Source organism: Arvicanthis niloticus, chromosome 12, assembly GCF_011762505.2.
Source record: "Arvicanthis niloticus isolate mArvNil1 chromosome 12, mArvNil1.pat.X, whole genome shotgun sequence".
Lineage (NCBI taxonomy): Eukaryota > Metazoa > Chordata > Mammalia > Rodentia > Muridae > Arvicanthis > Arvicanthis niloticus.
Window position 1 is genome coordinate 9522612 of NC_047669.1, and position 26092 is coordinate 9548703.

The following is a 26092-nucleotide window of genomic DNA, read 5'->3' on the forward strand; positions in this document are numbered from 1 at the left end:
GGATGGCAGACAGTGGACCACACCTCACACTGGAAGATGAGCTAAGGAGACAGATTCTGTCACTTGAAGGGGATATTTGGAAAAGGAGGCACCTAAGACTCTCAAACCCAGTAAGAGACCTTTCCAAATGGGTAGAGTGGCTGATGCCCATTCTGTCTGTCAACTGTCTTAAAAAAAAAAAAAAAAAAAAAAAGCCTGGGGCATTACCAATTACAGTTAGGAAGCACAAAGGCCCAAGGGCAGAACTGGAGGATGTACAGAGAAGTGTGCCATTTCCATATCTAATATAGCTAACCTCTGTAAGCACACGCCCTCAAACTGAATACAGTGAAGCCAATTACTGCATGAGCTACGCTAAACTTTTCAAAATTGATTTTGTTGATTTCTTATGAAATTTCTTATTTCGTGTGATATTTATGTGTGCATGTGTGCATGTGTGCATGTGATGGAACTGGGGATCCTGCTCTGTTATTCTTCACCTGACTCCTTTGAGACAGACTCTCTCACTGTCTGGAGCTAGATTAGCAGCCAACAAGCCCAGCCATCCTCTATCTCCACAACATTAGGGCTCCAGGCACGAGTGGCCACACCTGGCTTTTTATGTGGCCTCAGGTCCTTGTGGTCCCACAGCGAGCTGGGCAATGTCCCCAGTCTTGTGCTGAAATCTGTCGTGAGTTTTCCAAAAGCCCTCTCCTCAAGCATGCACAAGCTCTTTCTGATGGGGTCACCAGCATCTAATGCTCCTCTTCTAAGTTCACCACAGCAACGGAAGTGCAAGTGATCGATCCACAGAGACTTCCGAACCCGAGGTGAGCATTTCCGCACGCTGTTTTCAGTCTACACACTCTTTTTAAATACACCCTTAACCAAGTCAGCAACTTAAATCACTCTGCTGTGGCACACACCTACAGTCCTAGCACTTGGGAGGCTGAGTCAAGTGAACTTAGAAGACTGTGTCTTTTAAAAATTGGGTGTTATAGGGGGAAATATGGGTGGGTAGAGATACATCAGACCCTGTCTCAAAAAAATAAAATAAAATAAAATAAAATAAAATAAAATAAAAATCAGGAAGATAGTTCCAGGCTAAACAGTCAAGTAAGGCACACACAAATGCAATGGATGGGTGGTGCTTAATCTGTGAATCCTAAATCAGAAGCAGTATCAACATTAACTATTAAAAAATCCTTATGGACAATTGGAGAGTTTGGAGTAGAACATTACTTTCCTTAGATTATAAGGAAGAATTTCCCTAATTTTTGGAAATTACTAAAGTATTTGGAGGGAAAATGTCAGTTTTTACAAATTGCGTCTAAACAATTCTCTCTCTCTCTCTGTGTGTGTGTGTGTGTGTGTGTGTGTGTGTATGAGAGAGAGAGCGAGAGAGAGGTAGAGCGAGGAGAGAGTGAGCATATGCAATGAAACAAATGTAAGACTGCAGTAACCTGCTTTTAAAAATAAAATAAATAAAATAAAAATCAAGAGAACAAGTATCTTGTTTTCCCCCAAAGAAAGGGACAGAGCCAGCCTTTTATCTGTGGTTGATTAAGAGGCCAAGAGTTATAAGAACTTCAAACCTAGAGATGGGGAGATACCATTAGGTAAAATGCTTGCTGAACCACTGGAAGGGCCTGAGCTGAGATCCCCAGCACCCATGTAAAAAGCCAGGCGTGGCAGTACGCACCTGCAATCCCAGCTCTAGCCAACTGCTGAGGTCCAGCTTCTTCAGTGAGAGAGCCTGTCTCAAGAAAAATAAATAAATAAGGTGCCAAGCAACAGAGGGAGATAGCCCGTGCTGAAGTCTGTTTTTCCATCCGTGTATGTGTGGACATGCACACCTACACACACAACACATATCCACAACCACATCCACACAGGGAGGAAACAAAAAAACCTTGAAGTCCATTCGTTTACATGTGAAGAAAACCAACCTTGGTATGTCACCAAATTAGAAGCATAGTGTAACCTTAGGAATCTAAAACCGTACAAGAACAAATGTTGATCATATTCTAATGCTAAGACTGTGATTCTCAATTATTTTGTTGGCTCTGACCCACTTAGAAAAAAAGTAAGGAAGATATCCTAGAGAGGACAAGATGAAAACTCCCACTGTCACCACTACTCTCTGCTGCCCTGGTGCAAAGTATAGAACGACTGAAATAAAATCCATCGGTGATTTCATACACATATGGAACCATGTAGAGCAGGAACTAAAGCATATGTCCGGCTCAGAAGCACAAGCATTCACAAGAATCTCCTCTCCTTGTGAAGATATATATACAACAGACTCCCGGCACCGCCAGACCAGCTGGACAGCTCAGTAGATTTCAGACCCGCAGTCCAAGAGAGCACAGACAGCCACTGCCAGCCTGTGATAATTTAAAAAGACTTTTAAAACTCAGAGTCTATTCCTTGACATTCTCCTCAACTCTTCCCAAATAGCTGGCTTGGCCCCTTCTCCTCATAAAGGCTGAACAGGGCCAGGACCAGGAAAAGAGCAAGGAGCCCTCAAGGAGCTTGAGACAAGAGGCTTAAGCATTACTAAGGACCCTGGTTAGCCCAGCCTAATGGACCAGGCTAGAGGATCAGAAAAAGACGTGAAGCCGGTATCTGAACTGTATTTAACAACTTCAGCACATGGAAGGCTGAGGCAAGAAAGTGAGGCGCAAAGTGGGGACTGCCTGGGCTACATAGAGTTCCAAGTAAGGCGGTTCCACAAAGTGAGATTTTGTCTCAGACACCCTCACATCAAAAAAACCAGGTATGACACCTTAGGACGTAGTTACATCTTGGGAAACAAGGATGGCGGTGGGTTCCTGGTATGGCAGCAAGGTTCTATAGAACTAAGGGGAGACAGGACAGTCACCTGGTCCAGTCGGCACTGAGGTGGTCATATGTCACACAAGGGCTGAGATTTTAAGGAGGCTCATTCTGTAGTCCGAAACTACCAGGACAGATATATGTATCCCACGTGAAGCCTCACACAGAGAAAGCACAGGTTCTGCTCTGGGACAGAATTTGCTATCTGTGTGCATTGGGAAAGGCTGCTTCAGGACTGGGTGCATCATTCAGGAATTTAGATTGGTGATCAACCAATGGTGGTGTGAGGGAGTTTCAGCATTAATTATGACCGCATATTCATATTCTCTGCATGTTTCCCTCCCTCTTCAACTTTGAAGCTCCTCTCTCCTTCCCAAAACAAGTCTCACTATGTAGTCTCAGTTGGCCTATTATAACTATATAGCCGAGTCTGGCCTCAAATTTTCTATGATCCTGCTGCATCTGCTTCCTCAATACCGAGATGACAGGTGTCTGCCACCATGGCTAGATGGGTTATTTGTCCTGTATGTCATTTCAGCAAGTACTACAGAATTCACTGTCACCTCCTGCTATGGCTCAGGATCTCATGATACAGGATAAATTCATCGATGAACAACTGCAGAAGACCCTGTGAGATGAACACTCCATAACATAATAGCCAAATCAAGAACCAATAAAGCTAGCTCCTGGAACATTTGATTGACTGTGAGAGTCAGATTTCTCCGCTGCAGAGAAAACAGAAGCAGCTTCAGGAATTAGTGTATGGGTAGAAAACAAATATGATGTTAAGGGGTAGTTGGTGGTACACATCTTTATCCCGGCACTGGGGATGGGTTGTGAGGGAGAGGCAGGCAGATCTGAGTTCAAGGCCAGCCTGGGCTACAGAGTGAGTTCCTGGACAGCCAAGACTATACAGAGAAACCCTATCTTGAAACAAAACAACAATGGAAGTCCAAAAATGTCAGGTTTCAGACCTAGAAACCAGGTAATAAAAATCGGCTAAAGAAAGGCTTTGAATTGTAAAAGCATGGACTACAGAAAAGACAACAGACTGTAGGCTACGTAGGTATTGGAACAGGACTCACCTAAGACTGAGGAGGGCACATAGAGGGAAGTAGCCAGAGCCACTAGAGCCACATCTGCTCCGGGAGGACCCGAGTGAGAACAGTGTCTGTCCATAAGAGCATATGGGGCTAGACCAAGTTTTTGGAAATTTAAGAGCCAGGGCCTTTTGGGGCAGCATTTTGGGGATAAAAGTCCAGGAATCTTGGTGCACTACCTAAAATTGTTAGGCACCCTGAAAGATTCTGGGAGTGTGGGAGTGGGGCAGAGAAGTTACTCCGATCGTAAGTGGGATGGTAGAAACACACCAAGTGCCTGGACAGTGCAAGACTGCTTTAGCATTCTGAAAATGGACACCTGATGTCTCCTGATGCAAGAGTTAGAACTCTGAAGAAGAAAAAAAATGAGCTGATAAAAGAACTGAGCCAGCCCTATTGAGTCAGCAGAACAGTCTGAGATAGTCCCATGAAGCTGCCTGGGGTAGGGGCTCTCTTCCAAGACACAGGAATTAACACCTGATAGACCTTCCTCTACCTGGCTGTTAAGTCAACCAATACCATAGGTAGTTAAGAAAGAGATACTATGCTTTTCTCTCATTGTCTGCTTATCTCTGATAACCTTAGATTTAGGCTGTGGACTCCAGGCAACAACACAATGAATGGTTCTAAGCTGTAACATGCATGATGTGTTGGGCCCACAAGACACGCTTTCTCTGGGAACGTGCTGGATGGGTATGGAGTTAAAGCTTCAGTGACAAGAGGCTGTAGCATGTGCATACGCTGGGGACAGCTTTTCTAACTTTGGATTTCATGGACTATTTTACAAACTGCTTTATGTTTTTCCTGCCTCCTGAAGGATAAACAATTACATAGGCACAGTCGGACTCAACAGAGATGTCCGGTTTGAAGATGCAGAAGCACATGGAAGCCAGGACGCTGTGAGCTGTCATCTGACTCCCAGAACAACTTTCTGGCTATGATCATAGCATGAGAAGATAAAAATGGGGGCTTTACAGTCACAAGGCAATGTCCGTTTCTTTCTGAGCAGGAACACTGGCCTGACAAGGGGTGTTAGATGGGTACTGGTCCCCTCCAGGACCTTTAATGTTTATTCCAGCTCATGACTACATATAAATGTGTGTGTGTGTGGGGGGGGGGGGGGGAGTTACTTAGAGATTTGTTTCTGGTAGGCTCAGCTCAACAATTTAATACCTAGCAGGAAATTCTCCCTCCTCTCCCCCACCTCTAGCCATGGTAGCAGCTGCCTAGACCACTTGGCATACTATAACTAAATCAGCTCAGAATGCTACCCATGAAAGTCAACATGGGAGGCAACCATATGATGTACAACCCATTAGAAGGGACAGTACTGTGCAGGCTGACCAGGGAAAATGTGGTAGCTCCAGGCTCAAGGCTTTCCCCAACCCCTTTATTCCTCTCGAGAGAGAACAAGAAATGTGGCCAAGGACACAATGACTCCCATGTTCTGAAGAACACAAGGAGAGGAAAAGTGCAGTTAGCAGCAGCAACAACGGTCCTCAAAGCTATCTACCTCGTCTACTGCATGAGACAGGATCCCTGCAAGAGATGAGGAGGGCCCAGGGAAGAATTGGAGTTAATGAACCATGTATAAGGAAGCACAGACTGACCTATCTTAGACCTTCACTTAAAGTGAAAGTCTTCTAAGGGAAGGGTTTGGTGGCATGCACCTGTGGCCCCACTACAAATGAGGTTGAGACAGGAGGATCACATGAGCTCACTAGTTCCAGATCAGCCCGGAGACTCCATTTGATGGGAGGGAGAAGTCCTGGATTAGGGGCTAAGCTATAGCTCAGTGATACAGCACTTAGCATGGGTGAGACTCTGGTTCAGTAGATGCAGCAGCCTGTCTTGTCCATGGCCATCTACTTGAAGTTGCTATGGATCAGGGAACACTGGCTTTGTCTTCTCGTTGACTCTTTCAGTACTAACAATGACAGATTTTCAAAGAAAGCCCATCATATTAATCAATGTTTCTTCTCTTCCTTAAAGTTGGTCTTGGAAGTGAGAGGAGCCCACCTTGGGCACAGGCACTAAATCAAGCACCTCTTGACTCATAGACCATATCAGTCAACACCGAATGGCTGCCTCTGGTTCTTGGCATCAAACTGCATCATTTCTAACTCCAAGAAGAAAGCCTGTTTTTTTTTTTTTGTTGTTTTTTTTTTTTGTTTTGTTTTGTTTTGTTTTTTTGAAGATTTTTAATGATTTTATTCAAAAATGATTATTTTAACTGAATATTCATCAGTACTTTATTATTTGACCAAAATTCCTAACATCTATTTTAATTACTCTGGAAATAGAAGACTGTTTTGAAATCTTTTTTTTTTTTTTACTTTATATTTTATTTACATTTAAGATGCCATCCCCTTTCCACATTTCCCCTCCCTAGAACACCCCTGTCCCATGCCCCCCCTTTCCTTTTTGCTTTTATACGATTTTTTTAAAATGTTAATCAAAGGATTTATGAGTTTGGTAATGCTCAATCAGAAGCGTAACCCAATACCCAACCTAGATAGAAAAACTATCTTTGACTGGTGGAGACATGTGAACATCTGCCTCCATGCCCCCTCTCTAGAAGAAAGCCTGTTATCAAATAAGGAAGGAAAGGAATGACAAGGGCCACAATTGCCCAAGCCAATGACAGCTGGACCCTGATGAACTAGTTTCGGGTTCTGTCCTCCGTCAACGCAGCTCAGCGTCACTCTCAGGATAGAATGGACCTGTGAGGTTCCTTTTCATCCAAGGATGTGTTTTCGCCAACGTGCAGAACTAGTGCTCTAGTGGTCTAAAAGTGGGAACCCAGGGACCTCAGGTCTGAAAGTCACACTTGAAGGGAAGAAAGGGAACAGGACAGAGACTTGGATTGAGGTAGGGATCACACATGGGGTAGATACCAGTCTCTGTAGGCTGGAGAGATGGCTCAGTGGTTAAGAGAGCTTGCTGTTCTTCTAGAGAATCTAACTGTGGTTCCCAGCATCTAAGTCAGGGAGCTCACAACCTCCTGGTCCCTTCAGACCCCAGGGATCCCATGCCTTCTTTTGGCCTCAACACACACACACATACTCCCACAAACTAAATAATAAACATTTCTAAGAAAAACGTAGTGCAAAGTATTAACCTACTAGATAGAATGTATAGGCCCAAACCCCAAAGCACTTTAAAAAAAAAAAAAAAAAAAAAAAAAAAAAGGAAAGCAAAGCTTCTTGTCCTAAAGCTTCTGGACCTAACGCACAGCAGCTGCACCCAGTTACAGCATCTGGGGAGCATTAGTGACCCGAGCTTCCTCATCCAAGGAGAATCTGAGCGGCCTTCAGACTATTACTTTCCCTCAGCAACTGTGCCCAGAATTTTCATCTTCAACCTTTACCAGTATACAACAGAAAAAGAGGCCTAAAGAGCGTCCCGTTCTCCAGGATCTGGTGTGGCTGAGTCAGAGACAACAGTGTGGATGCACCAACCTCAGCAAGCCTGGCTGTGAGGCCGTTTTCAGTGCCCCAGCATCAACAAGGTATGTTGTAGCATGTTGGGGGAGTCGGGGACTCAACGGAACCTTTACCTTAAACCTTAAGCTTTACCATCTCAGTAATTTTCTCTCAATTTATATAGTTCTCATCTAAACTGAGATAAAGTGAAGTGTGAGAAATATTAAAATTAGGCTATATGGAGAAACCCCGTCTCAATAAAACAACAACAAACAAGCGTGCTCACAGTATTTGAAGTGTATTAACTTAGGTGTGTATAAACTCTTAAGTCTTCAACGTTGTATTTAAATTCACCTGTAGGAAAGTGGTCTCTCCCCAGAACCATTCCTTTGTGTCATCTGGCACTTTCCCCCACAGGCAGGGCATCTAGGCACCCATGTTGGACCTGCTTCACCAGCACACACAGATTTCCTGAGAGGCACAGAAATCAGCTGCTCAGTCCAAACCACCAAGGAACACCTCACTACATGAGTCCAAAAGAGGAAGCAGAAAATAAGAAACAGACCTAATTCCTTTTTTCCTAAGGTCATCATCACTGGAACATAGATTTTAAGAGTGCCTCGTTATTTCCTCTGTAAAGAGGCCGCACTGGAAGGAGGGGTGGGAGAGAATGGAACAGGGACTCTTGCTTGTGTAACAAGTGCTTGACCAGGTACCACTGGCTATGCAGAGGATGGTCTGCGGTCTGTGGCTGCAGAACAAATCAAGAAACATACTTCTCGGCTATGGAGACACTAAGACTAGAGGAAGTTCCGGCTTGAACAAGAATGAAAATGGGAAGCAGGGACTGAGATTATATTCATAAAAATAAAGGACAAGTTAAACTCTCTCTCTCTCTCTCTCTCTCTCTCTCTCTCTCTCTCTCTCTCTCTCACACACACACACACACACACACACACACACACACACACACACACACACACACGATGTAACACAGGGCCATTATCGCCACTCAACTGACTTCCACTAAGATTCAGATTAGGAAAGTTGGGCAGGCTCCAGAATCTGGTCTTCGACACAGGGGACTTTGTACCAGAGACACCCCATTCTCTCTTTGATTGGTGTGTGTGTGTATGTATATATATGTAGATATATCATATATACACATATATATATGTAGATATATCATATAGTATATAAATATATTACATATAGTATACAAATGTATGTACTTGTATATTTATATATTGTATATATAATACATAATCTATATATATACATAAATACACATATACATATATATGTATTCGTGGGAACTGCTCTTCAGACCATCAGGATGTATTTCTAGGCTTGCAGAGGAATTGCTGATGTCCACAGCAGCCTCCCCAGCCTGCAGGGAGTCACTTTCTGAAAGGTTTCAACTCTGTCAACCTACCAACAACCTACCCAGGTCTGTTCTCCTAGGAGAAAGGAGATACCCCACAGGGCCAACTGCCAAGGAAGCACCTGGGGTAAAGAGCCCTATAGCAGTGCATAAAGAACTTAATTTTGGTTGTGAGGACAAAAAGGTAAACACTTAGATGAGCATTTTAGAATCCTGAGGAAACCACACTGACCAGTTATATTTTGTACTTTATGCACTCTACAGCGCTAAACTTGTTCTTTGGGGGGTGTCCTGGGAGCTGGCTGTTAGCCAAGATGCTGGAGGATATTTAAGGGTGCATAGTACTGAACTGGGCATTCCTAAAGCCCCGAGTACTTCCTGCATAAGGAGGTTCCTCTGGCTTTGGAGTTGTTCCAAGGTGGAGTTCTTTCTGGTACCTCCTGGCTATTCATCTGGGGAGGCCATTCCTCTTCTTGGTGATTGGGAAACAGGGAAGCCAGTGAGAGGGGTAGCCTGTAACCAGGTGCTGAAGTTTGGGAAACACTTGAAAGTAATACTTTCTGAGCATAGACAGGAATGAAATTGAGAGACCAAGGGGTAGAAAGTACATTTTTATTGGCTCCTGGGAAAGACTTAGCAAGATATACCTGCTTGTGGCTTGTCTACCCTCCACACCCGGAATAAAGAACTGAGTCTGGAAGAGCTGGCAGCCATTTTGGGGTGTAGTGGAGGCGGAGCTGACTAGATAGCTAAAGTAACAGTACCAGAGGAAATAAGAAAGATGAAATCCTTAAATCAAGTCTCTCTGGAGATGCTAGCCCGTCCTTGACTCTACCACCACTGCCTTCAGACAGCTACACTAGAAAATGGCAGGCAAGGCAAGGAGGGAGGACTCAGGCCTCCAGGATCCACTGTACACTGTAACCAGTGCTCAGGCCAGGTCATCAGCCTGGTAGGGAGAGAGTTAAAAGACAGCCCTTAAAAGAAAACTCATACCCCATTAAGCTCAGGCTTGGAGAGCAGGGAGCAGTTAGGAAGCCAAAGGAAACTAATTCTGGAGGCTCTCCAAGCTGCCAATCACACGCAGATTTCTAACAGTCACAGCGTTGTTGGAGTTGGTTGTTTTTCCACAGGCTGCACAATGGGGTCTGGTTATTCATTGAAAAAGTCTGCCAGTGGGCCCCGCCCTCCATTCACAACCAATTTGGAATGCTCCATTCATGCAAGAGGGGGAGTCAGTCTGCAACCCAGCTAACTGGGACAGACCTACTACTAGTGCCCAGGGCTCAGCTGTGGCCACGGAGAAGCTTGCTCTCCCAGTATGCAATATTTATGTAAGAAATTCAGACGCAGTAGGGGGCGCTGGCTGGGTCTGCAACCTCAGACCCCTGGGATCCAAATGGCCAAGATTATTGCTGCACTAGGCAAGGTTGAGAGAAGAGGTGCAGGGATGTGACCTCAGGCAAAGAGTAAAGAAAGAAGAAACAGGACTATTGAGCTGCTGGTTGGAATCTCTGTAGGCTTCCAAGGAAGAATTCCTATTTCTACTGCCCGGGTAAACTGGTTTAGATTAAGGGGCAGTTCTATCTTCCTGAGAGCTGAGCCTGACCAGACTTCTTTCCCCCCATTTATCCCTGGTAGCCAACATGGAGAGCCCAATGGCTTCCTCCCCAGGGCAGAGAGACTTAGGAAAACACTAGGAATTTCAACAATTTCTTGGCTTCTGAGTGGCCCTGAAGTGGTCAGCATACCCTCCTCGATGTCCAGGCAGCAAAAGGGAAACATGCAGCTCTGACCTGGGAGGATAAAATCTCTCCAGACTTCACAGGGTACAGGGCTAAAAACTGGTTTGGTGTCTTTGGCTTTTTTTTTTTTCCTCCCCTAAACACTCAGTAATTACCCCGAGGGTGGATGGAACCTGTCTGACAACCAAACTTGATTTCAAGGCAAAGTATATTTCTTCAGGAAATCTGAATAAGATAATGTTGAGCTTGTAGACTGTTTGCTTCAAAGCATATGTATGTTCAAACATCTTATGTTTACTGCTTTTCACTGCCTGTCCCAACTTCTCCTGAGATCTTTCTGGGTATCAAATTTACAAACCACGCCTGGCTTGTTTGGGAGGAGCCTGAAACTCCTCCTAGAGATCCTCTCCCCTGTGCAACAATCTGTCCTCTAACATCCTCTCCTCTTACGGGTATGGGGGGTAGGGGTGGGGGTGGGGGAGGTTTTCTCCATGTAAAGCCTGACCACCAGTCCACTCTCATCTTATGTGCCTGGCCCCCACACGGACTGATTATGACATGCCCACACCAAAGGCCCTGGTGTTTGCCACTCTTTCAAAAGAAGCTGGAGAGGGGACAATATAGGAACTGACGACCAAAGCTTCTGTTAAATGAGCTTGATGAGGTTCACAAAATGAATTTTTTAAAAAGCAACCTAATCCGGTAATGGCATCAGCAAGCCTGGCATCCATCCAAGAGCTGGGAGCCGCAACATGACGAGACTCTGAGCTCCCTGGATTCCAAATGGAGAAGCAGTGAGTGCCAGGGCACAGATGGGGGCCAAGCTGCTCAAAGGCAGCGTATGCCCAAGACGGGGATGTCAGCCTGAGGCTGCTTCTTCACTACCATTAAAACTCAAGAGATGCATGAGGAACAGTCTCTCACACACCCAAGCCCACCTCACTCAGAGGGATAGTCTTTACTGGGGCTGGTGACATAGTAAGGATAGTATGAGAAGCAGCAGATAGCACAAGGTCTCTGCTTTACAGTCCTGCCTCTTCATCTTGTAAAATGGAAGGATGCTGGAGAACGGGAGCTGAACTGCGATTTCTTGATGGATGCCAGGATTTTGTTACTCCTGGCACCTCCAGGGCTGATCTGCCTGCCGGGCAGATTAATTTCCCCTCAGAGCTTTTTCACCAAATACAAAGGACCCCCAAAGGCTTCCGGGCTCTACTGGACAAGCATAAGAGAAAAACCATTGTTTTAAATACCATATGGCCCTCATTTACATCAGTGGTCTTAGGTCACTAACACTCTTCCTGATGCTAGAGGCTATGAAACTAGGGATGACCATTAATCATTTAGGGCCCTGCTGGTAGCCAAGTCTAGCTGGCAAAGCCTCTGCGAAGCCTGGGGGTCAGTCATCTCTCCTCCATGCTTTATGTTTTCTCTTATACTTCTCCATCAGCTTTTCTCTCCCCCCTCCATCCCCCCCCCCCCCACGGGTTCAGTACCACTGCCTCCTGAAAAACACAACAACAGCCTCGACTTTGCCAAGCAGCCTCTCCTAGAGCATCCAGTTTCCTTTCTTACCTTCTAACAACACATATATGACTCCTTTTAGCTCCAAATGGCCTCACTCCACAGAGTAAGAGCTGTTCCCACAGGCCATGGCTAGACCACTGTGGTAAGGGCTCCAGTGTCACTTCCCTCTCTGCTGTTGAGGCCCCAGGGCTAGCATAAACGTTAACCTAAGCATTAACTGAGCTGTCCACAGCACTGTATTTATGAAAAGCTGATTTGTAACAGTTAGTTAGCTGGTCCTTGGGAAATTACTTGTACTTCCTAAGTCATACCCCTCTCCCTTCTTTTAATTCAAGGGGAAAATGGGGTTATCTGAATGTTAATACAAAGTTTTTGAATTTAGTACAAAGCTACGGCTGTACAATGAGATTTAACCCCCCTCTCCTTAGCAGTGACTATTTCAGTTACTCAAGATGCTGGTGATTATTACAACGCCATCACGGAAATAAACAAGATGTTAAAAACAAAAACAAAAAAAAAAAAACCAGACTCAAAACCTGCATTGAAAAAGAAACACTCATTAGTACCCAGGAAGTTGGTTCATGTCCACAGCAGAATACCAACGTACTCTGGGGTGTCAATCCTATCTGTGGCTTTGACTGATTTCTGTGAAAATATGTAGAAAATGGGTGTGGAGATCTACAGAGACTCCAGAGCTCCTGGGGTGGTGTAACATGTGGTCTGTGTCATGCTATTTTAGACACACACACACACACACACACACACACACACACACACACACACAGAATTCTCAGTTTTATACCTTTCCATATACTAAGGCACCTTTAAGGAACTATGTCAGTTTTAACAATGTTTTTGTTCTGTATCTCTTCCAAGCCCTAAATGAAAACCTGTTTGCTCCACTGTGCAACAGCCTTCTCTGAAGTGTGGGCAGGAGGGCCAGTGGCTTCCCCAGCACTTACTTCCCTGACCTCCTAGACCTTAAACTAAACAGGGCTCCAGCTTCCCTTGAGGACTGGCTTATTATTGTGAAAACCTTTTCTATTTGTCTCACCGAATTCTTCCATTTTCACCCAACTACATGTTGGTATTTTCAAACTATCCCTTCAAGGGATTTCCAGTTCAATCTTGTATCTTCAAGTCACATCTTAGGAACAATGGATTATTGGGAGTGAGGAGCACTGATAAGAGCTCCCAGGCTCCACAGCACCAGTTCTCAACCTGTGGGTCACAACTCCGTTGGGGGGGGGCATGGTCAAATACCACATAGCCTGCATATCAGACATTACATCACAATTTAAGACAGTAGTAAAATTACAGTTATGAAGTAGTATGGCGTGTGGAGGGGGGTTACCATATCATGACCGTGACAGAGGATGTGCTTTCAGTCCTCTTGATTTTAATTTATAAATTTTCCAACAAGGAGCTAGCAAGACGGCTCAGAGAGTAAAAGTCACCAAGCCTGCTGACCCACACACAGGATGGAGAGACCCAACCCCAACAGATTATCCTCTAACCACCATAAGAAAGTCTGTCACATGGACACGCCACACGAGCATCCAGCAAACAAATAAAATATAAGGATGCCTTTCTAGGTAAGGCATCCTTTACCCGAGTGTGTACTCACGAGACAGAGGTAAATTGGGCATAGCTAGAGGTAGGCTGGCCGTTTCTGTAAACTTACAATGGATCTATTTCTTTAAATCACATTTACAGGTAGATGTCTACAGGCATGTTACCCAAATCTGGAAGCATTAATATAATATGTAAGTTTAGCCTATACTGGTCTCCCCCCTCCCCCCCCCCCACCACCGCCAGCATGTCTTCTTTTCCAGAAGACAGTTAGGAGAGCTGGTTCTCCACACAAGAACGTGGAACGTGCTCACAGGGAAGCGAGGTATGTAGTCCGACACCTGTGGGCTCTACCAGCTCCTCCAGGGTTCCTGTATCAGTCTGAACCTCAACTAAAATCAAACACAGCAGCCTAAATGAAGGGCTCCTGGGGGGCAGGGGTCCTGCCTCAAATCTTGAGCCTATGTGACCCTACCCTCCCCAAGCTCGAGACCTCAAGGAGAGTCAGGAAAGGGAATTACTAAGAGGCTTTTTAAGGCTACTCAACTGTCCATTTTATCTTTAAACTACAGACAAGCTCAACCTTAAGCAGTTACGGAGAAAAAAAAAGCAAGCAAATAAAACAAATAACAAAAACAAACAAACCAACCCCATCATATTTAGTACGCAAGGAGATCTCCCAAAGCACCTGCATTTAAGGTACGGTATTTTAATTAAAGAACCCAGCACATTCTATCTGCTGAGCAGGAATTTTTTTCTAGAGCACCAAGACACATTTATTGATTTCTTTGCTCTCGCCTACTCCCACAGATAAGAATCTCTGCAGATAGAACCTCGGCTCTCTCTCGTTGACATCCCCCTCCTTGAAGAAAAGGCAAAGTGGGCAATCAATCTAAGCCCAGCTGTCTCACCTCCTCTTTTAACCCTTGTGGGCCACAGAGAAACAAACAGTGTAATAAAAGCATTTCAAAGAAGCTCTGTCATGAAAGACACCTCCCCAGCAGGCTGCAGCTTACCCCCCCCCCCCGCCCCCCCAGGCTCTGAATAAGAACTAAAAGGGCAGAGCCAAACTGCTAAGACAGAAACAAGTTTGAGTTCAGATTCGGTCATCATCCAAACACCCCCACCCCCACCCCCACCCCCACCCCCACCCCCACCCTTACCCCCTACCCCCTACCCTGGCCACACAGTTTTCGATATTTAGCCTTTCAATGGCAAGCCAATCACTTGAAAGCAATCAAAGGGCAATAATAAGCATTTCCTTTTGTACAATCTCCAGAGCAAGCTAAAGTAGCCAGCCATTCATCTATGGTTACAGCCTATTCCATTTTTTTTCAAGTTTCATGGCATTCCGCCTTGAACACAAAGGCTATCATTACAAAATGCGAAGCTGGTACCTCTGTAGACTTAGAATATCCTGCTTTTAAACAGACCCAGATACTCCCTCTCTCCCGGTGACATTTTTCTACACACATGCACACATACACCCCAGAGATAAAACAAAGCTGGGAAGAATCTGTTGGTGCAAAAACTGAGACATCAAATCCCAGCCTGGCTCAGGTGCTTGCTATTATAAACTATGACTAAGAGACATGAATTTCTCTATGATGCAACTCTCAAGAGAGGCAGCGCTCTCCAGACCGCTCTTAAACCTGCCCATTCGCCAGTGACTAATGCTCTCTAGAGCAGCCCTGTGCTGCTCCAATTTCATCATCCAGCTTTGTCCTTGGTAACTGTGCCTGGACCATAAAGCTCCTGGATGTGCTGAGGAGAGCCCAGAAAGAGCAGGGCAAAGCTAACTATGCCCTGCCAGCCATCTGTGGGACTCCTCGAGGCACCCATTCTTACCTCTCTTAAGAAGTGAGCACCCAAAGACGATTAAGAAGAAGGCTTTACTCAATAGTAAGGTCCCAACAACCACATGAGAAATGAGAATAAGTCAAGTCATTCTGTGCCCACCCTTTATTAGCTTAGAAGAAACAAAACCAACATGTTAGGTGGAACCATGATCAACAGGAATTCTCCAGGAAGTACGTACTGTACCTCTCAAAGGGGGAAAAAAAAGTCAGACTCATCACTGGCTCTGCCTTAATTCGTAACTCTTCTTTTGCAGTGCTAGCGGGCTGAGCATGCTAGGCAGGTTCTATACCACTTAGCTATATCCTCAGCCCGGAGACTTAATTTAAAAAACAGAATGAAAAAGGATTTGAAGAAAATGTTGATTTATAGGCACTGGGGGCTGGAGAGATGGCTCAGTAGTTGAGAGTCCTTGTTGCTCTGGTTCCAGAGGACCTGAGTTGGGTTCCCAGCACCCACAAAAAGCCACTCATAACCATCTGTAACTCTAGTTCCTGGCAACTTGACACCCTCTTCTGGGCTCTGCAAGAACCTACACCCTCCATAGTACTGTGTGTGTGTGTGTGTGTGTGTGTGTGTGTGTGTGTGTGTGTGTGTATGTCCAACCTAGACAAATCTAAAAGCAAGCAGATTTTTGACACAGAATCTTAGTTAGTATCCTAACTGAAAATTCCGGAGTTCAAGCTGTTTAGGTAAAAAGAAATTTTACTGAAATTACGTTGAGTAAGTCCCGCATTCAACAGAGCCAGGAATTATACCAATAAAAACAAAATGAGACAAGTCTTCAGGACTAACCCTGAATTATTAAAATGCATGCATTCCACTGTCCAACTCTTCTGGCTATCGCTGAAGAATGAACATCTTCTACATGGAAATAACCCAAGGCCAGACAATTTCAGAACAAATGTGTCACCAACACAAAGGTACTTACAGTTATCAGACTGAAAATCTGGGACAAACTGCTCGTCATCAGGAACTTGAGCTGGAAAGAGAGTTCTGTTTTAGATCTCTGCGTTTCACTAAAAGGCACAGTAAAATGTTTTGCATGGAAAACAGGGCAGTCAAGAAACTTGCCTTCAGCTAACCAAGCCTCTTGAAGTTGGCTAAGATCCTGAAACAACTCTGTAAACAAAGAAAAAGAAAAGACTCAAAATGGGGCCATTTCTTGTGCTAAGGAGCATCCCGGAGTCTGCACATCAGTGATCTCTGTGATCTGAGGAAGCCACAGTGCACAGGGAAAGCTCCACTACCTTCAGAATCGTGAGCCAGATCTGTGTCCACAAACTTCCTCTTTCTGTCAATCACAGGTCGCCCTCGACAGTCCTCTGATCGAGATTTCTGAAAGAGGCCAAAAAAAAGAAAAAAAAAAAAAGAAGATTCAAATGCAGAAGAAAAGAGGTGTAGAGAGGGTTCACCCACTTCTCCAGGGAGAAGACTCACATACCACAGAGGTCAAGGACAAAACAGGACAGAAGCCAACTTACCCCTGGGACCATAAAAGGGACTTGCTGATCACAAAACCCATCCATGGTGCTTCCCAAGTCTCTGGTATCACTTGGAAAGGCTTCAGCATCAAGTAGTTCTTGGGAGTGGTAAACAGATCCTCCTGTAACGTGGATTTGGGGAATTTTAAATTGAGGCGGGGGTGGGGTAAGGTAATTTTATACAATTCTTTCCTTCTTGCCTGTGTAGTCACCTCACCCCTCTGAGGTCTCTAAACAATACGTGTATACATACACACAGAGAGACACACAGACATATAGACACACACTTCAGTATTGCCTTCTTGTCTACCACAAAAACCAAAACCAACCAATGAACCAAATCCCTCAACTTACTTGCACTGAAAAATGACCCTCCAGGACATTTGTTTCAGGGTTTTTTGTTTTGTTTTAAGATAAGTTTTTAATTAAGATTTGCCACTTTATGTGACAAGAACTAGAGAAATTGGGTGTTAAGTATTCCAAATTACTGGCAATTAAGAAACTAACACGCATGGTGTTTCTTAAAGCATTTTGTAGGTCTATTTGTAGGTCTATGGTAAAAATCCTAGGTACAGTTCCAGGAACAAACTGATCAAAAGTATACTTTCTTCACACAAAATTCTTTATTTAAACCCCAAACCTTCTGTCCAAACAGGTGTGTATACCTGAAATGACATAGCATCTCCATGGCAACCTACAAAGATTAGCTGCCATCTACTCAACTTCTAAAATAAAACATCTATAAAAATGAGAGATAAAGGAAATTCAACTCCACTGCACATATTTAAACATCTCTACCAAAAAAAAAAAAAAAAGAAAAAAAAAAGAAAAAAAAAAGAAACAAAAAACAAACACCATAAAAACCTTTCAATGCAAAAAGATCCATGGAAAGACAACTCCCTGTTCTACAATGACCTCAAATCTTCAACAAAAACAGTCAAACACTGGTAAGAGCTGAGCTTGGAAGAGGATAACTAAATCAAGAGGGGAGACAAGTTTCTAACTTGGGAGGAATTAATTAGTAAGTTTAGGTGTTACCTTCCTAAACATTTAATTTTCCAAGTAAAAACTCAGGTCAACATAATGGGGGCATAACAAGAATTCATTCACCTCATTTCTAAATAGACAGGCCTAACTGGGATTTTCTTTTAAGTTGTACACAAAGGAGGGAACTTTTTTTTTTACCGCAGCCATTTCTATCTGACTTGTTTTTCACTCTGTGAGCACCATATCAAATTTTCATAAGTGAGCAGAGTACAAGAAAACCCTTCACAGCCAGCACTTGGCCCAAGTAATCAGATATTTTCAAAGTCAAAGGAAAGAGAGTTCACAACTTCCTAGAAAAACATTCGTGCCAGCTTGCCTTCCACACAGTGCAAATATCGTTCAGAATGAGGCCTCTCTTGAATGTCACCAACCAGTACCCAAATCTGAGAAACCTTAGTAGACAGTGAAGAAGCATAAAAGAATTCTGTGTTGTATTTTTTTAAAAAATCTGCCTGACTAAGTCGTGGCCTTAGAAATTCATAAATGTCTGTTGTGGGTTAAGAGAACAACGTGTAGGAAACCAGAGGATAAAATATTTTTAGACTCTCATGATGCGCAAAAATATCCTTTGAAAAAATTCGTAAAAAGAAACTGCCCTAAGAGATTCCAAAAGCAGCATCAAGGATCTTCTAAGCAGCCCTTAGAGTTCAAGAGCTGGAAACGTCGTGTTCAAAGTATCTTTTAAAAGCCTGCAGGGAAGGCTTCGGTTCATCCTGGAGTTTAAACCACTTCCTTTGTGTCGTCGTAGTCGCTTCCCCCCCCCCCCAGCCCCCAAATCCCGGGTGCCCCCAGGAAAACTTTAACTGGGCGCAGCGACCGGATCGAGGCCCCTCCCAGTGGCGCGCAGCGAGCCTGGTTTTATGAATGGGAGAACGAGCCGCGGCCGCCACCGCAGGTAGAGGCTGTAACTGGATCCCTCGCGCCGGGCCCCATTCACAAAACAAGACACACTTCCACCCAATTCCCAGCCTTCCCATTCATGAAAACTCCTCAGCTGCGCCCGCGCCCCCGCCCCCACTCCCAACGCACGCTTAGCCTCCGACGCAGGCCCCTCACCCCAGCGTTTTAGGAAGAAAGCTCAATGCTTCATTCACAAAAAGGAGAGGAGAAAAAAAAAAAAAAAAAAAAAAGCCTCAGCGCTCAGAGCCCAAGAAAGAAACCTGCTTCATTCATAAAGTCACCCACATTCAGAAAACGAGGTGCAGCACTGGGCGATACCAACCGCCTCTAATTTACTCCCGATCCCACACGCCTCCTCCCCTCATCACCCCCCGTACTCAATCACTACTCCCTCTGCGAGGCAGACCCCGAATAGTGCACGAGGCTCCAGCATCACTCTCGGCCAGCTCGGAACTGGTTCTCTCCTCCCGAGGCCGTGGCTCAGGCGGCCCCAACACCCTCAGCCCTCGGAGGAGGGAGTGTGTGTGTGTGTGTGGGGGGGGTGCGGGCCCCCTGCCCGGTCTCCAACTTGCCAGGCCTGCAGAAGTTCGGGCAGATCCTGCACCCGCAGGCTGCACATGTCGGTGTCATTTAACTCTCGGGGTTCCGAAGGAGCACCCCTGAAACTGCGGCTCGCCCCCCCTCCCACATAAGAGTCGCGAAGCGTTTCTTCTCGCGAGCCTCCAAGGGCCCTCAGGGGCCCACAACTCCGCGCCCCTCACCCCGTTCTTGCACCCCGCTTCTGTAGCCTGCGCCCCGCACCCTGCTCCCTGCACCCGCTCCAGCACCCCGGGTGCCTCCTCCGCGACGTGCGGAAACCCGCTCTCCGCTCGCTCCGGAACCGCTAGCCGCCCCCGCCCGATGCCTCCCAGGAATCGAACCGAACCGGGCCTCGGGGGGAGGGGGCGGCTAGCTCCAGGAGTCACCCCAAGCACACCCAACTGAGGACCCAGAACCAGCCCGCACCTGAGCGGCCACTCCGCGCGCCCGCCTGCGCGCCTCGGTGGCGGGCTGGGCCGCAGCGATCGGGGCTGAGGACCGCTCCGCGCGCCGGCCTCCGGACTCTGCGCCGCCCTGCAACCCGCTGCAGCACTGGCCCGGCCCCCGCCCGCTCCGCCCGCCGCCATTGGCCCACGGCCCGCAGCACACACGTCCCCATTGGTCCGCAGCTGTCCCCGCGGCTGCCCATCACCTCTTGTTTACCCTGTCTTCAGGCAAATCCAGCTGGGCCGCCCCATCAACTGCGGCCCCCATTGGCTAACGGTTGGCCTCCCTCAACGCCCTCAGAGGCCTGTTTTACATAATTTATGCGCTGGGCGCCATTGACCAATCAGCACCGGCTTGTTTATATAATGAATGTAAGGACGTTTTTCATTCATAAAAAACGCGACCTGAGGGGGAGCTTAGCTGAGTCAGTGAAGCTCTTAAAGGGGCCACTAGCGAAGTTCCCCCTGGCCTCGGCCTGCGCCGCTCCTCCCGCCACCCCCGCGCGAGGCCGCTTGGCGCCAGGCGTTCGCAGCTGCAGCAGCGAGCTAAGTTATCATTTTAGAACTCAGGCGAGAGGAATTCGTCATTCCACACACAGAAACTCGCTGACCCGCCTGGGCGTTCGGCCCATAGAAACACAGAAAACGGAAACCGAGCCCTCTAATCTTAGCTACCTTGAAGAGAGGCCTTAATTTTTTTTTAAAACCAGGTTTCCAGTGGAAAGAATAAGCAGTTATCTTCCTTTTAAAACCTGAGCTTTTCCAGATCTTGGTTGATATTTCATGTTGGCAAAGCCTAAGGCCCGACCCGATCGCTTCTTCTCGGGCTAATTTGCTCTGAGCTCTGCAGGCAGGAGGCTACAGCCAGAAATCCGGTTCGTGGACTGCACCGGACCGGTAGAGGGCCTGGGAAGCAAAAATCCCTTTGAAACGTGCGTGCATGCAGTTAGACCGCTTGCTTCCCTCCCAGGCTGCTTGTTTTCCATTTAAGTGTTGAATGCAAGATGGTGTGTTTGCGAATTAGATCCCGTGCAGCTGGGAACCGGGAGAAGCAGCCTTGCTTGCCAAAGGATCGGGCATCGACTGCAATTGCTAAGATTCTTAACAGAATGTTCCAGGAAACAAATAAAACAATCCTCTACCCCTTCCACCTCCTCCTGCCCCTGCCACCGACAACGGCCGGCCATTCTCTTTTTTTTTCCCAAGGATGCTAGGGAGTGAGTTCTGTTCTCTACTATCCCGGGAGCAGGGTGTCAAAGTTTGGAGAGCCTCAGCATAGAAGGTTCTAAGTTGTTACCCTACGGGTGTCCAGTGGCCCACAGTGGAACACGCGGTGTGGATTTCTAGTGTCTGAGGTCTTTCCCCCCTAAGCTTGTGTATCAGAGCTGACAATTGGTGTGTTGATTACAGTCCTTGGCCAGTTTGAATGCTGGGATGAGACCCTGGACCCAGGTTCAGCGTGCTGAGTTATCGGTTTTGCCGGAGATCGGGAAGGGCACAGTTGAAGTGTGGGCAGGTGCTTTGAACTTTTAACGAGCAGTTCCTTGATATTTAATTTCCTGCTTGCGCACTGTGCTTCCCTTCGCTCCTATTCTAGTTGGTGGCTGGAGAGTTTGTCTTCTTGTACCCGTGTTCCCAGCTTGTTTCTGATGCCCTGAAGGCTTTCAATCCAGCGTCTTGAAAGGCCCACACTAGTTCCAGATCCTCCCTCAACAGCCTGGTCTACTTCCCACCGCCATCCCTCCCAGTTCTCATCCCAGGCCAACTCCTGTCTGGTTGAAATTTCTTCGGGAGTTTACTACTCTCCTTTGCTTAATTGCTCGGGTCTCAGTCCTCTAAAAGCTCGTGGCTCGCTGTATAAGCTCCAGTGCAGGCCATGTCACAGTGGTCCCTTCACATCCTCACACTCCATGCCTGGTGTGTGGCTCTTGTGACCTTTGCCTCAGACCAAAGTTCTCCTTTCCTCCTTGGGAAGGGAAATTTGGAAGTTTATAGGGTGTGTAGCAACAAACGGGCTAACTGGAATGAGGGGAAGTATTGTGTGTCATACTTGATTTATTTATTTGTTACTTTTTGAGACAGGGCCTTGATATGTAGCCGGTTTGGCTTGGAACTCACTGTGTAGCCCAGACAACTCTAGTTCTCTGTTCTTCCCCTCCTCCTAAGTGTTGGAAACGCAGTTATGTGCCAGCAGTTCTGGGTGGTTATGGTAGTTTGGGAAGATCGTTGAGAACTTGCCTAGAAGGCACAAGGTTATAGCCCCAGCATCATAGAAAAGAGAGAAGTTGATAGCTACAGTATCCTATGTGGGGGATTATGCTTCATTAAAGCTGTTGGCAATTAATATCTTAGTCATCCAGCAAACATTTAGGTTGTACCAAATATTCAATCAGATCCTGTGCTGGCCCATAAATAAATAAATAAATAAATAAGAAGTTACAGAGATGAATGAGACCCAAGGGCTGCTGAGGACGGCCCATAGTCACACAATCTTCCACAGATCACCTATTTCCCCACAGTGAGGCAGTGAGAACTATTAATATCTCCGTTCTACAGATGAGAAACTAAGGCTCGGCAGTAGTCCATCCATTGTTGAAAGTAGATAAGAAGAGGTCACACTCCAGAGCCCCCAGAGGAGTCCCACCTGTGATCGGGTTAAGCTAGCCACCCGGCAAGGACATCTGAACAAAGTCCAGAGGCCGAAATGGGTTCCACTCCTCACTGGCTTCTCTATCCCTGTTCCCACCCCACTCTCAGTCTCTGGTTATCTCTGCCAGATGTGAGAGTTAAGGTTAGTTCGAGAAGCTTCTTGTCTACTGCGCTGGATCCTTGCTCCTAAGAACATATTTACATAGGGGGATTTGTAGAACAAGTGTTCTAATTATCATTCCTTCTCCTCCAGGAGAGAAACAGAATTGAAAAAGGAAACAAAAAGAGGCCTGCCCCCTGGGACATTCTTCTTGTGTCAATCTAGCCTTTGTCCTTGGGCAGTAGCAAAACTCGGTCACAATGAGAAACTAGACGCCTGTTCTTCATGTTCAGTTTGCACTGAGGCAGGAGGGTGAGGGGAAGGGAGGAGAGGCGGCCGTGGCCTGGCTGCTTGCTTCTTCTTACAGGTCTGCTTTTTACATGGTCCCCCACAAAATGCCAAAGCAAGCTGGAGTGTAAGGCATGAAACCCGATGTAAGGCTTGTATCCAAACTGACACCAGTGCTCCTGTTGTCCCCATACCCCTTTGTGCCTCTCGCTATGGCAAGTGTGGCCCTGGAGTGCAAGCACATAACCCCAAGTTTCTTTCTTCTTTATAGTGTGGAGGAAAGTATTTGAAGACAAGCACTAGATGGTACAGAGATCTTTTCTTCAAGGGAAAGGTCAAGAATTCAGTCTTGCATTCTAAGATAAAGTAAAGTAAAGAAAATATTCCACCATCTATGTCTCTTTAAACAAATAGGGGTCCTGCTGCTCCTTCCAGCCAGGGGACAGTGAGACCCCACAGTTGCTAGGAACTTCCTCCGTTCGGCTCCACCTGAGCAGCCTGTACCCCCTCTAAGGAGGGGTGCACCATAATGATCACCTCCACATTTGGTAGGTAAAGAAACTGAGGCACAGAAATATCACAGAGCCAGCACAGAGCAGGAGAGCATTATGGTCCAAGTGGTTCATGTCTTAAAAGGGGTCTCAGTGAGTGGCCCTATTTTGAGGACAGCAAAATCTTTAGGAGGTGGTGGAAGTAGGTCCTGGGGAACAGGCTTTTAAAGGTTACAGAGGAGCCCCTGGCTTCAGAGCATCCTCACGGCTTCTTGGTGTGTGCTCTGCCTCAGTCATGGACAGAGATGCCCTTCCTGCTCAGACCAGAACTCACTAAGCCAAAGGCCAAAATAAATCTTCCCTCCCTCCAATTGTTTCAGTTGAGGTAATTTGGTCACAGCGGCCCCAAAATTAACTAATACAGAGAGTGTATCACACAGGGTTTCCCCGGAGCCTACTATTTAATCACTAGGCTGGCCAGCCCAGGCCCTTAGAAGCTGTATCGCTTTGGAAGAGCCAGGCTCTATTTGGAGGTTTTGCTGAAATTAACCCTCTTGATCCTTCTATCAGCCCTATGTGTGTATACCATCAGTCTCCCGTGTGCTTATTCCTGTCTCCTGGACTTTTCCTGTCTGTGGAAAGTAAGGCACAGAGGTTGGGAAATTTTTTTCAAGGGCATGTAGCTAGTAAGAGTGAGATTTGGGAGCCGAATGTAGGTCCTAAGCAAGGCCTTGTTCTCCGGCACTCTCCTGGGTCATGTCCCATCTTGCCTCTGGGGTTCCAGCTCTTCACCTGCTACTCTCACAAGAGTAGTTCTCTGGAAACTTGCTCCAGAAATCCCACCTAGACTTCAGAATTATCCTGAGCCAGCAGGATACACCTTCACGAAACCCACATCAGAAAAAGAAATTATATTTCCTGAGCGTCTTCCATGTCCTAGACAGTCCGCATGCAGTGTCTCATTCAATGTCCCCAACCCCTCTCACAGGCAGCGCTAAAGCACAGTTTGCTGCTGGGAAATCTGAGATTCAATAGAGATGTTTAAAAATATGCCTGAAATCTGGGCACTGCACTGCAAACCTGTATTCCTGGTGCCAAAAGAGTGAGCCTATGTGCTAAGTTCCAGGCCAGAGACCATGTCCTAAACAAACAAACAACAAAATGAAAAAGAAAGAAAGAAGAAAGATGTATATCATGCCTAAACAAAGATGTTGACGAATGTCCTCTAGTATCCACACATGCACACACATGCTCACACATGCACACACATGCTCACACACTGGAACATGCACACTTGCATGTCTGTGATTTTTCATGTGAAACAGCATGCCCACTTGAATGCGTGTTCTTGACCACATGACTGGGTGCTGGGAGCAACCCACAGCCCTTTCCTGGCTTCTTTCCTCAGCTTCCTGTCTTCTGTTAACACTCCAGACTAAGATGTTACGACACAATCATTCTCAGGGAAATCTGAGAGAACATGAGAAATTAAGACTTCTGATAGGGGAGGATGTCTTCTGTAAGCACCCCCCGTACACACACACACACACACACACTCTACATGCATACATAAATACATAAAGACATAAATGGTTTCACATTGCCTTTCATAACCAGGTCCCACTCTGAAACAGGATCTGCAGATCAGCAATCCCATGAGTTTCTTTTGAGCCCATCCCCCACCTCTAGCTACAAACATGCCTGCTTGTGGAACCAGTCACATGCCAAGCCCCCCCCCCCCCTCTCTCTCTCTCTCTCAAGATCACAAGAATTGACTGCCCCACATGAGGGACCCTCGGGCTAGTGGGCTTTGAAGGAAACCTGTGTCTGCTCTTGAGAGTTTTTCTGATTCTTCTCCACCTCCTACTGTCAACCAGAATTTGAAGTGTGTTAAAAGGGGGATCTCCATCCCCTTGGTGCCTTAGGTCCATCTTAGTTTTCTGCCTCTGATCTGGCAGCCTAGAAATCCCAAACCAAGCCAGGCGTGGTAGCCCATGCTTGCCACCCCCAGCCCTTTGGAAACCTTCAACCAAATGAGTTTGACGTGGGTGTGGAGAAGGCATCCATGGGTTCCGAGCAAGGTCCGATGTGCCTGCCCCAGTGATTCTGTAGAGGAACTTGATGTGTAGACTTGGCAGATTCTATTTTGACTGACCTGGAGTCTGCTTTCTGCTTCCTTTTATGCCCTTGGTGGTAAGTTTCACATGAGCAGAAGTTAGGCCTTGCTGTGAACTTTTCAGACTTTATTCCCAACTCGAGCACGGTAGTTCACATTTTGTTTTTCTGTGGGTTTTTTGTTTGGTTGGTTTTTTTGTTTGTTTGTTTGTTTTGTTTTTTGTTTTTGGTCTGCCTGGTGCTATGAAAGGTCTTGCTTTAGCATCTTCCAAAAGCACTCCTGGAAGACTGGAGCTAAGGGATGAAGGAGCTGGTCTGCTTCAGTGTTGCAGCTGGAGGGCAGTGGGCAAGGCAGGCTGTCCTTTGGCTTTTGGCTCTGTCTGTAGGCACCCACCTACACTGAGGTTCTGCAGGATCTACTGAGTGGGGTGCATGTGTATTTTGAGTTGAACAATGAATAAATAAACAGTGGTGACTGATAGTGGATGAAATAAATACTCCATCAGTGGATTTGACTACTTAACGTGACACGGGACATCCAGCCTGACCTTTTAGTCTATTGCCAC

The 26092-nt window shown here is 46.2% G+C and overlaps 1 protein-coding gene across 2 annotated transcripts in view; it reads right to left on the reverse strand.

Annotated features, from left to right (window-relative positions):
- The window catches only part of Etv5 (ETS variant transcription factor 5), a 59047-nt gene extending 39057 nt beyond the window's left edge, over nt 1-19990 (reverse strand). The window contains exons 1-6 of one of the 2 annotated variants that reach the window (XM_034515501.2): nt 19864-19989; nt 16912-17033; nt 16678-16765; nt 16502-16549; nt 16359-16409; nt 1682-1735 (exon numbers count right to left, since the gene is read on the reverse strand). In XM_034515501.2, coding sequence (XP_034371392.1) covers nt 1682-1735; nt 16359-16409; nt 16502-16549; nt 16678-16765; nt 16912-16956 — 286 coding nt within the window. In that variant the 5' untranslated portion in view covers nt 16957-17033; nt 19864-19989. Of the gene's footprint in view, nt 1-1681; nt 1736-16358; nt 16410-16501; nt 16550-16677; nt 16766-16911; nt 17034-19863 lie in introns of both variants that reach the window. The other variant, XM_034515502.2, reaches the window with a different exon arrangement.
- Nucleotides 19991-26092: the final 6102 nt, after the last annotated feature.